General features: G+C 37.4%; 1 protein-coding gene across 6 annotated transcripts; it reads left to right on the plus strand.

Annotated features, from left to right (window-relative positions):
• The first annotated feature begins 4,223 nt into the window (after window positions 1-4,223).
• Window positions 4,224-14,670, plus strand: LOC105046113 (probable ADP-ribosylation factor GTPase-activating protein AGD14). Of its 6 annotated transcripts, none has more exons than XR_012141618.1 (13): window positions 4,227-5,038; window positions 5,205-5,266; window positions 8,479-8,566; window positions 8,649-8,710; window positions 8,818-8,914; window positions 9,080-9,526; window positions 9,637-10,215; window positions 10,386-10,523; window positions 12,130-12,207; window positions 13,274-13,403; window positions 13,478-13,523; window positions 13,606-14,035; window positions 14,173-14,670. XR_012141618.1 is itself a non-coding variant. In XM_073258339.1 (12 exons), exons 1-12 carry the CDS (start codon window positions 4,943-4,945, stop codon window positions 13,658-13,660), a joined length of 1,875 nt encoding a protein of 624 aa, XP_073114440.1. In that variant the 5' UTR covers window positions 4,224-4,942; the 3' UTR covers window positions 13,661-14,174. The 6 variants fall into 6 exon arrangements, 4 of the variants coding, with proteins under 4 accessions (XP_073114440.1, XP_010922919.1, XP_010922917.1 ...); XR_012141619.1 differs by having other exon boundaries at window positions 14,207-14,670; XM_073258339.1 differs by having other exon boundaries at window positions 4,224-5,038; window positions 13,481-13,523; window positions 13,606-14,174.
• Window positions 14,671-15,157: the final 487 nt, after the last annotated feature.

The raw sequence follows: 15,157 nt of genomic DNA on the forward strand, positions 1-15,157 counted from the left end.
TCAGAGCCGACTTGATTGACTTTAGTATCGGCCTCATCACTATAAAATCAAGTAAAGATTGTTAGTATAAAAGACAATGACAAAATGTAGAAAATACTAAGATAAAAGAAGTCAACTATATTTCGAGAAAACACTGAATTGATGTTGGTGTCGTACAGTGCTTGCTTAGTCACCAGCTCCTTCAACTCTGGCACCTTAATATCGGGCAGGGCATGATAGTTTTTGTCATCTTTGGTAAGGATTGACTTCTCCCTATTGGGGGAGAGGTTGGGATCGTGCCAAATCCAATTGAAGCCCCAAGGCAAATCCGAGGAGATGGAAAAAATGGCTCTTCTAATCATGGATTGAGGAGGAAAACTCATTAATAAACTTTCACTCTCATTGAAGAGAAAAGTACAACCTTCTTTTCTCATGAGAGTGTCTCTTCAAGATGAACATCACTATGAAGAGTGAGCATCTTGCGGGGATCTTGCGGAGATCATAAAGAATGATGAAAATAATAATCGCCTAAGTTGAGTTTGGAGTCATTTGAGTTAGAAAGACTCTGTAAAAGTCTAAAATATTACTAATGAAAGGATGGAGTGGAAGGTGAAGGCCAGCTAGGAAGGACTTCTCGTGTATTAGCAACTTGTTCCTCTGGAGCACTTGACTGAAGAAAAAAAATCTGTTTCTTTGGAGAAACGCAGCAAATAGTCATGATGCATCTAAAAAATTTTTATAACAACTTAATAAAGATCAGATCTTTACTTGATATGCAACGAAATTGAAATCAAATCTTAAAGATTCTAAATGTAAAGCCTCGCATAGGTCTGAATTCATAAATCTTTTACTTCGCACGTACGTCAAACTTCACAGAGAAGTAGGATGAAGCCTCGAATTGAAGCACCTTCGTAAGACAACAAGGGAGGAGAGAGGGCCTCTGGTGTGACACCTCACACCAGCAAGAGGGGACGCCCAAGAGGCCTTCATGTCATGGGAAGGTGAGATGCCCAAAGGGAACACGCCAAGGGGACGCCCACAGATCCTTCACGCCTCTTCTCTCTCTTTCTCACCTCGGCACACAATCTAATTGTTACACCATGATAATTAGAGGTCTTTCCTATTTATAGATAATTTTTTATGATCCATAAGGCTAAGATTCTTAATTCAAACAGACTTTGAATTAATCCATAACTTATCAAAGAAGAAGTCCTAAAGGAGAAAGGATTGGCGCCTAACTAGGTGCTCTTATGCACCCACATTTACACCCAAGTGTGGGGTGGCAACAACTAGCACCCCACTACCTCTTGATCAGCCATGAGGAGAGAGAATTTTAGTAAAAGTAAACTCTAAGGATCTAATCTAAATGTGGGTCAATTCAAATCTAATTCGAATCAATTTTTAATAGACTGTCAATCTCAAACTATTTAGAATTTAGGATCAAGTCTAACTTAGATTTATGAACCTAATTAAGTCTAATTAAATCAGATCTAATCTAAAATTAATTAGTACTTAAATTCAATCTCTCATAGATTCCTTGGATCAAAGATCAAATCTTGTTCATCCCAAAAATTGAAATTGAACTTCATGTTTAGTACTAGCTAGACATAACCAACTGTTTAATCTCATAAAATCTATAACTTAGTTTTCAATCAAGTTAATCTATTCACTCAATCAAGTCATGTACTTTCAAATTGAACTTATAGACTTAGGTCAATTCTTTCCTATATTGTTTGACTTTGTGCGTGACTCCATAGGTTCGAACACTAAGTCAGTAGTATAGAAATTATTTTCTGTACTAATCGAAGTTACCATCTAGCAATGATTTCAGACGTCCGAATAGATCAAATTATTGTAAGACAATATTTAAAAATCTATACATATGTTTACCGCATAATTTATCTCTTTGATCCGAATGCTCTAGGACGGTCTAAGGTTAAACTGTCAATCCTGAAGAATCATCCATATTGTATTCTGACCTTTCAAATCCATCATATGAATTATCCTTGTCAAGATTTTACTAAATTAAAATACAGTGATATATCAGCTCCTATAATCCAAAAAGATCAATTCTATCCTGATCCACGCATAGACTTTGTAAGTACTTGATTGTATCTAGTAGCCTTCCGTCACTGCATTAGAAATGCAGATAATTCGACATCAAAATACAATGAATTACTTGCAAGTCACTATGGTGATCTCAAGTCTGAGGGATACTTATGTCTATACGCTTTGCGAGTTGCTCTTGACAGCAGAGTGTTTAGCAGGTGAGTCATTTGTTCAGTGACAATATATTCTTACATCTCACTTATATGCCATACTAGTATCTCCACACTCCTTAGTTAAGAGGACAACCAACTCATATGACACACAACGACTTTCACTCGATAAACATCATCATCTTTTAATGATATATCATTTGATCGCGAACATGTTTAAGAACTATACGATAAATCCTTCTTTATCGATTACTTCATAGTTCTAAGGATTTCATCACAACACAAGAGTTCTAACAAAAAAGATATAATTTTGTGATGAATAATATCAAAATAATTTTTATTTATTGATTAATAATTCATATACATAATATAAAATGAGCACAATCGTTCAAATGATTGACTTTAGGACACATTTTCTAACAGTGATATCGTCTTTTCGATTAGGAACCTCCACTCGAAAAGATGAAGGGATGAAGTATTGAGTTCGGAACCTTTTTAGATTGGACTCAGTGATGCCAGACTTCTCGTTGCTTGGATCTTAGAAGTCTCTGAATCCCCGCACGAGACTATTTGAGCCTTGGGGTTCAAAAGACTAGTGCCCAATGAGGAGCCAGCCTCAGTGCTATTTCAAGGAGTACCCTCGAACTCGACCCATGGAGGAGGCGACTGTCTTGATGATTTTTATCCTCGATCTCACCACTATCAAAGTGGAAGAGGAGGAGAAGAAGAGTCAATGAATAGAATATGATGGCTAAAACAAGAGACCAAATAGAGAAAATAACAAAAATGAAGAAGAAACAAGAGGAAAAGAGGGGGACCAATTTGAAAAAGGGGATTTGAAGACCTAAAAATAGCCAGTGCCGGAGGAGAGGTGGTATTATTGGATGGCAAGCTTCCTTTTGATGGCTATGGTGGTGAAACAGAACAACATGGATTGGATCGAGCAAACAAAAAGAAAAAAAGGTGCAGAAGGATCAATTTATACTATCCATCAACGGTCAGATCAAAGCACCACGGTATCAGATTTTACCACATAGCGTACATTAGAGATGCTGGATTGTGTGGCTCTTCGCCACACCTCCCCTTGATTGTGCCATATAGGCTGATCGATGAAGGTTAGTTTGGGGCACACCGAAGATCGACATGTGACAAATCATGATAGACTTAAAGACAACTGCTGGATCGCTTTTCAAATCATTATGTCATAGAAGGTCGAGTCTTGAAGTCGGCTACTTCGTCCAAAATGGTGAAGTTTAGACTCGAAATTGAGGGGTAAGTGTTATGAGAGGAATTAACTATCCGACTTTGATCTCTCTCATCTCAGACTATGACCAAACACTAACTTTAGATCAAATATGGATGACTTGAAGGACGACTATATCAATGCTAGAGGACCTCTTTGGACATCGGGAAGGGAAGATTGGATAATCAAATTGTTCCACCAAAATGATTACCCCACATCGGCTACAAGCCGACTTTGGGTTCAGACGCATACCAACCTTGATGTTGGGATCATGTCGATGACATGAGACAAATCCTGAGCCATCAGATCATTAAAAAAGGAAAGATTGATCCAAAAAATCTCTCAGAATCTCGAATGGTTTCTTTTAATTATGGATATGTGAGCTAAAATCATGTAGTTAATGTCTATAACTAACAGCCTGCAATCCTCACGTTCATGGATGCTGATTCTCCATTTTTATTATCGAATTTGAAGATAATACATGATTACTTCTTTTCATATAAATGGGGTATATGGACTCACACATGAGTTCTTCTCAAGATAAAGAGTACTCACTCACTTTATCATTTTTTTCTTCTATTGTTCTCAAATTTTGATCGGTTAAGAAAATTTTTTATTTTTTATTTTTTTAAGGGGAACCCGTTTTCAGATTGCCGCCAAACTTCATACCGGTAGGAGGCCATCAGTATCCACCTCAGTTCGCAGTACAATGGTATCTGTATTTTTCAAATAAAAACAAATAGTACGAATAATACTATATTCAATCCCTCTCCGATTGGCTTTCAATCCTATGGAACGCGTGCAACCCAATCTCTGGAATCCAGCAAAAACTTCTCGGCTCGCCCAATCCGTTATCGCACACTGAGAGATGGATGGAGCCAACCTACCAAGAAAACTAGTTTCAAAGCCATCGCTGGTTCTATCTTCTTCCCCACCGTTTAAACCATGTTTCTCCCTTCCCATTCTACTGCTCTTCAAGTCGTCCTTCGTTCCGCGACGAAGCCCTCCTCTCTGTCTCCCGCCTTCCTCCTCCTCGATGCCGAGCTCCCTAAACCCGAGTTTGTATTCGTCGAACTCGCGATCTCCACGAGAATCCTCGGGAGGAAGCCCTAGAATTTTTTTGGGCGGAGAAGACCCCTCCACGCCGGACTTCTAGCATGAAACCCCAAATGGAAGTGTCGAGGAGGGGTTCGACTGTTAGGTTTTGGCAAGATTCACTCTCGGAAGTCGCGCTAGAGATTTGGTATCGTAACTCTCTGTTTTGGTTGGATTGAAACCGAGGTGGGAAGCTGGGAAATTTGGTTTTTCCTGAGATCATTGGTTTGTAATCCTAGTGTTGGGGATCGGGTGCTTGGTTTTAGGAGATTTAGGTGAATAGGTTGAGATTTTGGGTGAAGTTGTACAGATTTTGCTGAAGTAGTTGGAGTTTTGGAGCCTGGGAATTGCTATTCTCCTGGATTTTTGTCTTTTTTTTTTTTTTTAAAAATTCTTGGTTGACAAAATGAGTAGTAAAAGGGAGGAAGAGAGGAATGAGAAGATCATTAGAGGTCTCATGAAGCGTCCGCCGAACAGGAAATGCATCAATTGCAACAGCCTGGTATTTTCTTTTATTTTCTCTTCTTGTTCAATATTAAAATCCAAAACTTTTTTCTTTTTCTCTGATCGTGTTTGTTGTGTAAGTGTGGGTATCTAATTCTGTGTGGTTAATTGATATGCTTCTTCTTGAAAGAAGACTTCTAAATGGTTGTTCTTTCCTGGTACAGGCTCCGCAATATGTCTGTACAAATTTCTGGACCTTCGTCTGTACAACATGCAGCGGGATACAGTGAGTACACTGTATCCGGTTTACTTTATCATGATAAATTCGATTTTTGATTCTTTTATTATCTTGTAGACAGCAATTGTATTCTTTAATCACCATGATCGTTTTTTCCTTGCTATATTTTTGCGGCAGAACATTATGCATTAAAAAGGTTTCTAAGAGATCTGAGTAAAGAATATTTCGTGCTTTTTGTTTATGTTTTCCTCGATTCTGAAGGAATAACTTTTATTATATTGTGACTTCTTTTAGATTATTGGTTAAGAAGGCATCTGAGAAGGTTTTCTTATGGCCTTTTTATTTTCCTGACGTGGAGTTCTAACACTAGCATCCTCTGCTCATTCCTTATCCAAAGCCCCCAATTCCATGTGCCTTTAACAATCAAGCCCTCTGGGCGAGTTGCAAAGAGGCAAATGAGGGTTTTGCATGGAATAAGTAACATCAAGAATCATTCAAAGGCTTGCATGTGTGTGACCCCGAGTATACACTTGTTTGATCGATGGAATATACAGTAACTCTGAACTGAACTTGCATATTTGAAGCCCCTAGTTATCTGATATGTGTCTTTGTGGTCCATATTTTAATAAGACCACAAATATATGATCTTCAGATCTATCAGGTTCATATGTGCAAGCTCATGAGCAGCCATTGTGGCACATTAGGCACCTCAAGGAACAACTGGTGAGGCCCCAAAAGAACTTCTTGCACATATGCATGTGTATGAGCCGTCTATGCACTCATGCTCATAAGAGAAACCAAAATGAGATTTCCTTTTTCCTGCTCGGTATGCAAGGTCATATGACAAGCATGTGGTGCATGTAAGAAGTAATGAAGTTGTACCAAAAGAGTAGTTTGTGACCAAGACCACACATAAATTGTACCATGATTCACAAATTTGTTGTTGCTCAGATTGACACCTCAATGATTGTCTGCATGTAAAGTCAAGGTGCATTATGAAACTATTCGTACTCAGTAGCATTTTACTTGTGTGAACATCTATGCCTGAATGTGATGCCCGGTGTCAGTCGATTTAACTGGAAAGCTCAGGGTAATGGGTTTGGAGCCTTGTCTTGCTTTTCGCAAGCAAGATTGTTACCAATGGAATGTGTTTGAAAAGTCAAATATCCACAACATGTCTAATCCAACTAATTTTGATGCCAGACACATGGATCTTATTTAACATTAGGGTCTTAATTAAGGTCTAATCCTCTGAAAGTTAGTTGTTTTATAACATTTTTTCTTACCTATTCCTTTTGTATTCTGACTTCTGAATCATCATTCGAGGCTTATTCTCATTAAGCGCCTTTGTTATACACCACTCATGTCTGAGAAATTGTGAATTATATATTGCAGCTTTATCCTTTATTGTTGCCAATCTTGCCACCAACTAAGTTGTGTTGATTTGATGTCTGTTGGCCTGCATCCTTGCCCAACATTTTGATCCACTCAATAAACTGGCCAAGTGGCCAGATATTTGTTCCATAAGACAGTTATTTGTTTCAATGGTTTTGATTTTTTGATAATCTCTGCCAATGCATCTCCCTTTTTGGTCATTCAATGTTAACCATGTCACAGTCATCCTTGCTCATATGTCATCCTTTTATGGGTTAATTTTAATGCAGTGAAGTGATTTTCTCATAAAATTTCAGGTTGTAAATTGTCAGTTCTTCATTGATTCTTACCAATTCCTAATAAGCTTGCACTTGGTGTAATATTTTTAGATTCAACTATTTTCTAAAGCTTTGTCTTTTATTTTTTTCTTAATAAGTAACAAATGTTCATTCCTTTCTCATTCTTCTTGAATCATACTTCTATTTTACTGTTATAATAATATTGGTCATCTTCTTGGAAATCAATAAACAATGCATACCATGCAAGCATGGAAAGATATTAATGCTATTTTTTTAATGATGGCTTATTGCCTTTGGATCCTAAATATCTTGACAAGAAATTCACATACTCATTTTTCCTTCCATATATCTCTTTAATACTATCATTGATACTTACTAATTTTCCCTTTCTTTCTGATCATTTGCCAAATAAATTCTTTCGGTACCTTTCTTTTTGCTTCAACAGAAGATGTGCATGCTTTTCTTTTTCTTTCCATAATGTGAATATACACCTGTCATTAACATCGTCTATATGAAGTTAATCTAAGAGTCAAAATCTTTGTTGATTAATGTTGCTTACTCTCTGTTTTAGTCTCCAGAATGTGACTAAAGCACAATAGTTTGTGCAACATAACTCATATCTTCTATACTTATAAATTGGTATTGCTATCTTGTCTCTCATTTATATACTGGTACTTTACTCTCCAAGACCTCATGCATTGATTCGCTGACCATGTCACAGTTCCTTCCAGTGCCTTGTCTTTTTCATCCTTGCAAAAGCCACCTCAACTTCTGCAATCCTACTTAGATTCTTCACCTCTTTCATCATCTTTACACATAGATCTTCCTCTTACTTTCTTCTTAGCCTAGCCATAACCATGACCATCAAACCCTTCCCAGCTGTTTGGGATCAGCTTTATGGATCCTCCTTGTGCCAAGAATTCTTATTTAGGGCTATCCCTGGTATTATGTTCTTAGTATGGTATACCTATTGTTAATTAGTCTTCAGTTTTTGGAAAAGAAAAGATGACATCAAATATTGATCCACAAGTAAAGTAAGACACAAAATTCTGATTTTATTCAGGCCCATCCTCTTGTCAAGACTGGTCAATGCTATTGCTATGTAATCTGGGGACCTGTATGCTTGTTCTAGCTGTACCTATATACATTGCATTGACCAAAATGTGGCAGTTAAGTTATTAAACTGGTTACAAATTTTTTCATTTTTTGGTGCTAATACCTTATCTTTGCCTTGATGAAGATCCATGGAGGCACTTCTACTCACTTGGGTGTTCATATGTGGCATGTTTTCATGATTAACTTGCGAATTCGGTAAATGTGAGGCAATCTCTTTCTTTTATAAATTTTAGATTGCCAGTGCATGCTTAAACTGCAAATGGTGGCCATCTGAAAAAAATTTGCTCATCCGATGTAGCATTTGCACACTGGGTCTACTTTTCTTCGTTTAAGATCTTCTATTTAGTTTTTGTAGCGTCTTGGAGGACATGATTTGCATCTCTTATGCTGTAATGATCAACAGGTGCTTTTTTAGTTTTCTGACAATTTGACTCCTTGGTTTTGATGTCAATTGTTTTCTATACCATACAGTCGTGAGTTTACTCACCGAGTGAAGTCCGTATCAATGGCTAAGTTTACCAAAGAAGAAGTTGATGCTCTTCAAAGGGGTGGCAATCAGGTAACTACATCTGCCGACCTGTGTTCTTTCTGGCTGTGGATGAGTTGCCTCTTCCACTCTCATGTGATATTACTTATTGTAGCATGCGAGAGAAATCTTTTTGAAGGACTGGGACATGCAGCAGATGAGATTGCCTGATAGCAGGTAAAGATGAATTTTTTATTACTCAAACTAGTTAAGCTTGAAAATTATATTTCTTAAATAAGACATCATGCAGGTTGTAATATGACTTATTTGTTTTGTCTTTCCAGTAATGCTGATAGAATTAGGCAATTCATAAAAAATGTTTATGTGGATAAGAAATATGCTGGGGGGCGAACCTCTGACAAGCCATCTAGTAATACAGAGGTAATGTATTTCTGATTGAACATGTCTTCAGGATTGAAATTTATCCTTCATACAACTTATATTTTGAATTTTGTTTCTTTTTTTTTTCTTTCATTGTACTGTATGCTGCTCATGTACCTAGAGTACTGTTCCATTCCAACACTGAGATGTTCATGCTTTGGACAGAGCCTCACAAATCATGGAGAAGATCAGAAGAGGGCTAGTTCTTATCATTCTTTTTCTCAGAGCCCACCTTATGAATATCAGTATGAGGATAGGTGTTATGGAAAACAATTTGGCATGCTTGCAAGAAGGCCAGGTTCAGATCAAGGGCGCTATGAAGAGAAAATCGGTATCTTTGCATGTAGTCCAAGTCGGTTATCCGAGCACATGTATGAAGACAGATTTGCTAATGAGAGTTCTGGTTCGAGATTCTCGGACTTCTCACTATCCAGCACTGGTGATCCATTCAGATCTGATGGCCAGTCACCAAATTCTCGGGATGCTGGATATTGCAGCCCTCCTTTATGCCAAGTAAGGGAAATAATGGTTGAAGATGCACGGCCCCAGATATTAAATAGGCAATCAGAGGCAAATGTCAGGATGAATTTAGATGGGATCATGCATCCACAGGTGATTGATCTTGTTTCTGTGTTCACCATTCATTTTTATGTCCTATCCTGTTATCTTCATGTCAAGGATGAAGCAACTTTTGTTACAAATGACATATCATTTCTTTCCAGAGAACCACATCTACAGGCAGCTTTGGATCCTATGACAGCAACTCCATGTCTCATAAATCAGTCGATTCAGGTGGTTTATCAGATGTTCTTGTGGAGCCTGTCCATTCTACTGAAACCCATCAGGCAGTGGCATCTGCATTACCTTCTTCAACACAATCGCCCGCTTCTTTGCATGTTCCAAAGCAAGATCTTTTCAACCTACCATTTGTTGAATCATCAATGACTTCTTCAACTTTATCTATAGATTTGTTTGCTGATTTCAGCAATCAACCTTCATCTACAATGCTTCAGCAAAAACCATCCACAGTTTCCTTATCAGAAAATGGAAGATGGGCTACATTTGACTTACCTCACCATACTGGAGCTGCTTGTGAAACAAATGTGGGGGTCTCTGCTGTGGATTTTCCTGATGAGGGAGCATCCAAGGGGACTGGAAATGCATTGACATCCATGCTTAAGAATTCAAAGTGGTTTTCAGTTCGAAGTTCTGTAGCTCCTGCACAATTTACACCAACAGCTGGTCCATGGGATGCAAGTCTACATGACGATAAAAGCTCTTCAGATCAGAAAAGCTCCCAGGTGAAGAATTTTTGACATGACTGCTTGCAGCAGTGAAAATAGATTTCTTGTTCTTTCAACAAGGCTTCCTTGGGGTAAAATTGGGCAAGCAATGGCTCCTTGCCTCAGGAATAGTATCAGAGGCTGATTCAACATGATATTCTAATGTTTTATTGTTTTGTTGTTTGTAGTTGTGGAAAGCTTTTGATGATTCTACTGGGAACGTGCCTCATGCTTTGTTTGGGAGTCTACCTCAGAATAAGAATTCACAGGTTCCAGTGACCAAGCCTAAACCAGGTGATCCACATGTTGGATTGAAATTCCCGGAGGTACTGCTATGTCCTTGTTTTTTGTTCAGGTTATGTAATAGCTCTTTGTTCTCGTCTTCTAATTTTGATTCAACTGCAGAATTCTATTAAGGATGGGCTTCAAAAGCCAGCTCTAGATCGTAAGGCCATGTGTTTCAGTTTGCTTAGTGATGTCCACGCATCATCATTTCCTCCATCAGTTTAACCTTTGATGGTTTGCACAAATTTTCGAGCTTTCATCATGCTAATTTGATTTTAGTTGAGTGCTAAGCAAGGGCTGCAAAATTGGTATTGTGAATTGTACCAGTACAATACTGGTTCAGCATGGCACAATACATATCAAGTACTGACATAGGCTCCCAACACTTTCTTCTTGCACCCTCTCATGGTTTTGCTGGAAGCTGGGTGGTACATGGTGGTTCCACTTAGTTTAGACTGGAACAGACTAGTTCGGCTCATATGCTGAACCAAACATGGGTACCATACCGGTACTTTGTTGGGTACGATGCAGTACAATTCAGTTGGTACAACAAGCCTGGGTGCTAAGTAGTAATGCTTTGTAGATAATCTACATATTCACATATCTTATATTAGTACGAGTATGTTTGCCTGTCTCTTTGTTCTTCATACCCTACTTTGCATGGTCGTCATCATCATTTTAAAGAGATGGTAGAGTTGGGGATTTTGTTGCCATCGGTGTAGCCAAACGATCCAACTTCTGAGTCTATGGTGGCAAAACAACAAATGGGCAGGGGCAAGAGCCCTAGGTGCCTAATTGAATAGTATAATTGCTTATTGCTTTGTTGGTGTTTGGAAATTTAAACAACAAAAGAAGGTTCTTTTAGTATATCAAGTGTTAAGCACAAGATGCATGTGAAACGAAAGAAGCATCTGTAGATCATCGGTTGCCTGCAGCCAGATATTGCAATGACAACACCGATAATGACTATTCATATAATTTTTAATTTAATTTATTTACTTTTTTTTGTCTGGAGCAATGCTAATTGCATTATGGGTGGTAAATTTCGGTTCTGTCTGAACAATGTACATATGCATTTGAGGCAGTGATAAGGTATTTGGTGTGGATACCACCTAAAGGGAATAAACTTTAGGAATATATGACATGGAAGCCCACTTAGAAAAAAAAATTATTAGATGGATGATACTGACCATAGGTTGTTGGTGTGGATACCACCCAAGGCAAATAATCTTCAGCAATGTATGACATGGAAGCCCACTTAGAAAAAATTATTAGATAGATGATACTGATCATATATTTATGAATTGTATTTATATACATACATAAAAACATTCATACACATAGAGAATATACAAGCATATACATTTACGTATATGTAAGTACTTGCATTCATACATTATATATATTTGTATGTTTGCTTGCTTGCATGCACATACTCAAGAATAGGAAGATTCACTTGTTTTTCCCTCCCTCACTTGTGACACATGAAGGACATTGGCAAAGGTATTGCAGTTAAGTTGCGAACCTAGTATAAAATTTCAGATGCACTTAGACACATGTTGCGACAAGCACATGCATGTTTAGTATAGGAGGCAAATGCCTACACCTGTTGCTCTGTTTTATAAGTTGTTTCCCTATGTTTTACAGGGAGAGGCTAGTCAGGCAAAAAAATCAGTAAATCCTTTCGATCTCCCATATGAACCAGATTTGGAAGCCAACAGTTTGGTATGTTGAATTTTGGTGAATTCTGTTTGTAGATACTAATGCTAGAGATGTGGAATTCTCTGTAAGCTTTTTATTCTATTTCTTAGTACATGGTTAATATTATATATCATCTAAAATATAGAGATGATTAAAATTAAGGGTCACAAAGATAGTGTAGTAAGTGTTAGACAACCTAAAGGTGACCCTGAGAAACATAACCCATAGTGCTAACACAACTCTTAGCAATATCATTAGCTTTGCATCAGACATTGGAAGGAAACAATTAGATCCAAGGCTTCCATAATGAAGGGTGCTTTAACTTTTTTAATTGCATATTTGAGGCAATCTTATGCTCAAACTTCACTTTCAGCATTGTTTTTTTAAAATCAGTTCTGTTATTTTGCCATATCTATCAATCCTTTTTAACTTTTTTGGATTTGTTTTTACTTTTCATGAATGGGGGTTGGAACTTGGAAGTGTTTTATAAGATCTCAATCAAGAGCAAAATCCAGGAAGTTCTAAATTTCTATGTATTTGTTCTTTTTTTGTCTCTATTGGTGCTGATTCTCCTCAGTATCATTTATGATTTACCTCAAAAAATGATTTTTTGTTTTTGAGTGCAAATTACTTGTTTTTAGTGATCATGGGTCATTTTATGGTATTTTATTAATTGCTTGCCTTTATTTGTTTGTTTGGATAGTAGTTTTGCTGAATGCAATTTGGGATTTGTTGCAGATGTTTTTGCAATTATTTTTTTCATTGCTTGTTCGTTTCTAGTGATCGCTGGCCAGTTTATTGTATTTTGTGCTCTCTGTTCAATATTCATTCAATTCACCACTTCTTAGTGAATGTTTATCCTCACTTAGATTTGCACTAGACTGCCTCTAGTTACTTAACGGTCTGATGCCCAATCCAGAAGAACCAATCTAGCTTCGATGATTTTATTTGCAGTAGTGTATTGCTGTGTTCTAGCATAAGCTGATTATATGCATATACTACTAAAGTTACTGAAGCTTCTCTTGAATGTGAGCTTGTGGAATACATCATGAGTAATTAAGACTTTGACCTAACAAAGTTTCTTTTGCAGTTTTTGGACATGAGCTCTTTAGAAGCAGCATTACCAAATCCACAGTTGCCTATTGATTACATTGACGGGTTAGCTCATCCACGGTTGGCCCAGAATTCTGCCACAACATGCGAACCGTCCTTGGCTGAAGGTAAGTTTCTAGTGCTGCTTTCTAATTGCGGCTTATCATGCTTCTAACATCACTTGATTTTCCACCATTTCCAGCAGGGCTGTCATACATGGCAGGGCAAGCGCCCAGTTCTCAGTTGCCGTAAGCTTTCTTGATATCCTTATGGTTTATATGGTGGTAGTTCTGTTTCCTGTAATCTGAAGTAACATGGTGATGTTGGCAGGAATTTACCTTCCCAAGGCCCTGTTGGACCTTTTCGTGGCAATCCATTTGGATGAGGAAGTCGTGGTGAAGACATTATCCAGGTGCATCCTGAGGTGACAAATGACTTCATCTCATTGTCGTCATCGGGTATCAATTGTGCAATAAAACCAATTTTATTGGATTACCGCACGAAGGTGTGAGTAATTTTATAAGTCCTCCAGCCCCTACTTTTTGATTGGGTTCTGGCTTGTTCCTAAATCACCCGGGAGGGCATATGGAGCTGTATAGGAATTTAAAAGATGATGCGACAGCTCCCCTGATGCTATTTTATGGAGCCCATGATTTCAGCACCAGGGTGCAATATGCTTGATGGATGGTGTCGAAGTCCTGTTACCATAGGCTACCGGAATAGCGGAGCTGGTTTTATTCGTTGCTGTGCTCGTATTTTGGTCAGTTTCTCTATTCTTGCAGCTACAATCAAGTGTATTATCAAGAGAACAATCTCGTCTAGATGCAACACGAGATTATTGTAATGCCATATATTTGTGCTGACATTGTTGTTGATGTGATGGCAAGGCATTTTCAGAACTGCTGAGAATGGGTTTGAATTTGTTTGATAGGCGGAAAAACCCAAGAAATCTCACTTGTGGTGGTCAAAGTGCTGATCAGAGCTTATGGAACGGGTGTTAATGGTCCCACACGGGCATTCGATCGGTGCAGATTTGTGATGGAGATAGCAGGCAATGCTTTCCCGACCTCTTATGATTAGCGTTCCACGTCACACGCCCTGCTTGACGTGCATGCTAAAGCATGGGCTGACTACATAAATCAAGCAGCTTTTAGCTGCCCAAAAAACCTCTGTTATTTGGTTTATTTTCTGCTTGTGAAATTTCATCCTTGTGGATCGTACATGCATTGCATTAGAAGCTTTGAACTACCACAAAACATCGGTGCTAGACTCTCCATCAAGATCTTTGCAAATGTCATTTGGTGTTAATTGTTGAAGTGATCTGTTGTATCGGACAGGCTCAAAATGAGTTTGGAAATAATTATCTAATCTTCAAACAGGTATTTTGGTTTTAAACTGATCAATAGAATCATCAGAATACTTGACGGCGTTATGCGAAAATGCTAGAAATCAGGTTTCTAGAACCTTTTGAGATCTAATCCATCTAGCCATTATATTTTTTTCATTTGAGGCATAGGTCTGCTCTGAGTCCCCAAGCATTTGACAGACAGAAGGGACAAATAGAAGAAAATTTTTTTTTTTTCCGTATATATTCTCTTAAATATTTTAATTTATATAAATATTTTCTTAAAATTAATAATTATATGTATATTTTTATAAAATATTTTTTTTATATATGTATATTTTTATAAAATTAATAATTATATAAAATTAATAATTTATATCTATGTTATTTAACGTTGTTAAAAATTAATAATTTAAAATTAAAATATCTAAAATATTTTTATAAGTAAATATATATAAAAAAATTTATAAGTGAATCCATATAAATAGTAATTTTATAAAAATATTTACATAAATTTGAGTGTTTGAAAAATTATGT

Source organism: Elaeis guineensis, chromosome 5 (assembly GCF_000442705.2).
Source record: "Elaeis guineensis isolate ETL-2024a chromosome 5, EG11, whole genome shotgun sequence".
NCBI lineage: Eukaryota > Viridiplantae > Streptophyta > Magnoliopsida > Arecales > Arecaceae > Elaeis > Elaeis guineensis.

Coding starts and splice junctions, on each gene's coding strand:
- LOC105046113 (XM_010924615.4), top strand. CDS start 4,943: ATGAGTAGTAAAAGGGAGGAAGAGAGGAATGAGAAGATCATTAGAGGT. Junction 8,915..9,079: donor AGCCATCTAGTAATACAGAG/GTAATGTATTTC, acceptor TGCTTTGGACAG/AGCCTCACAAATCATGGAGA. Junction 10,524..12,129: donor TTGGATTGAAATTCCCGGAG/GTACTGCTATGT, acceptor TATGTTTTACAG/GGAGAGGCTAGTCAGGCAAA.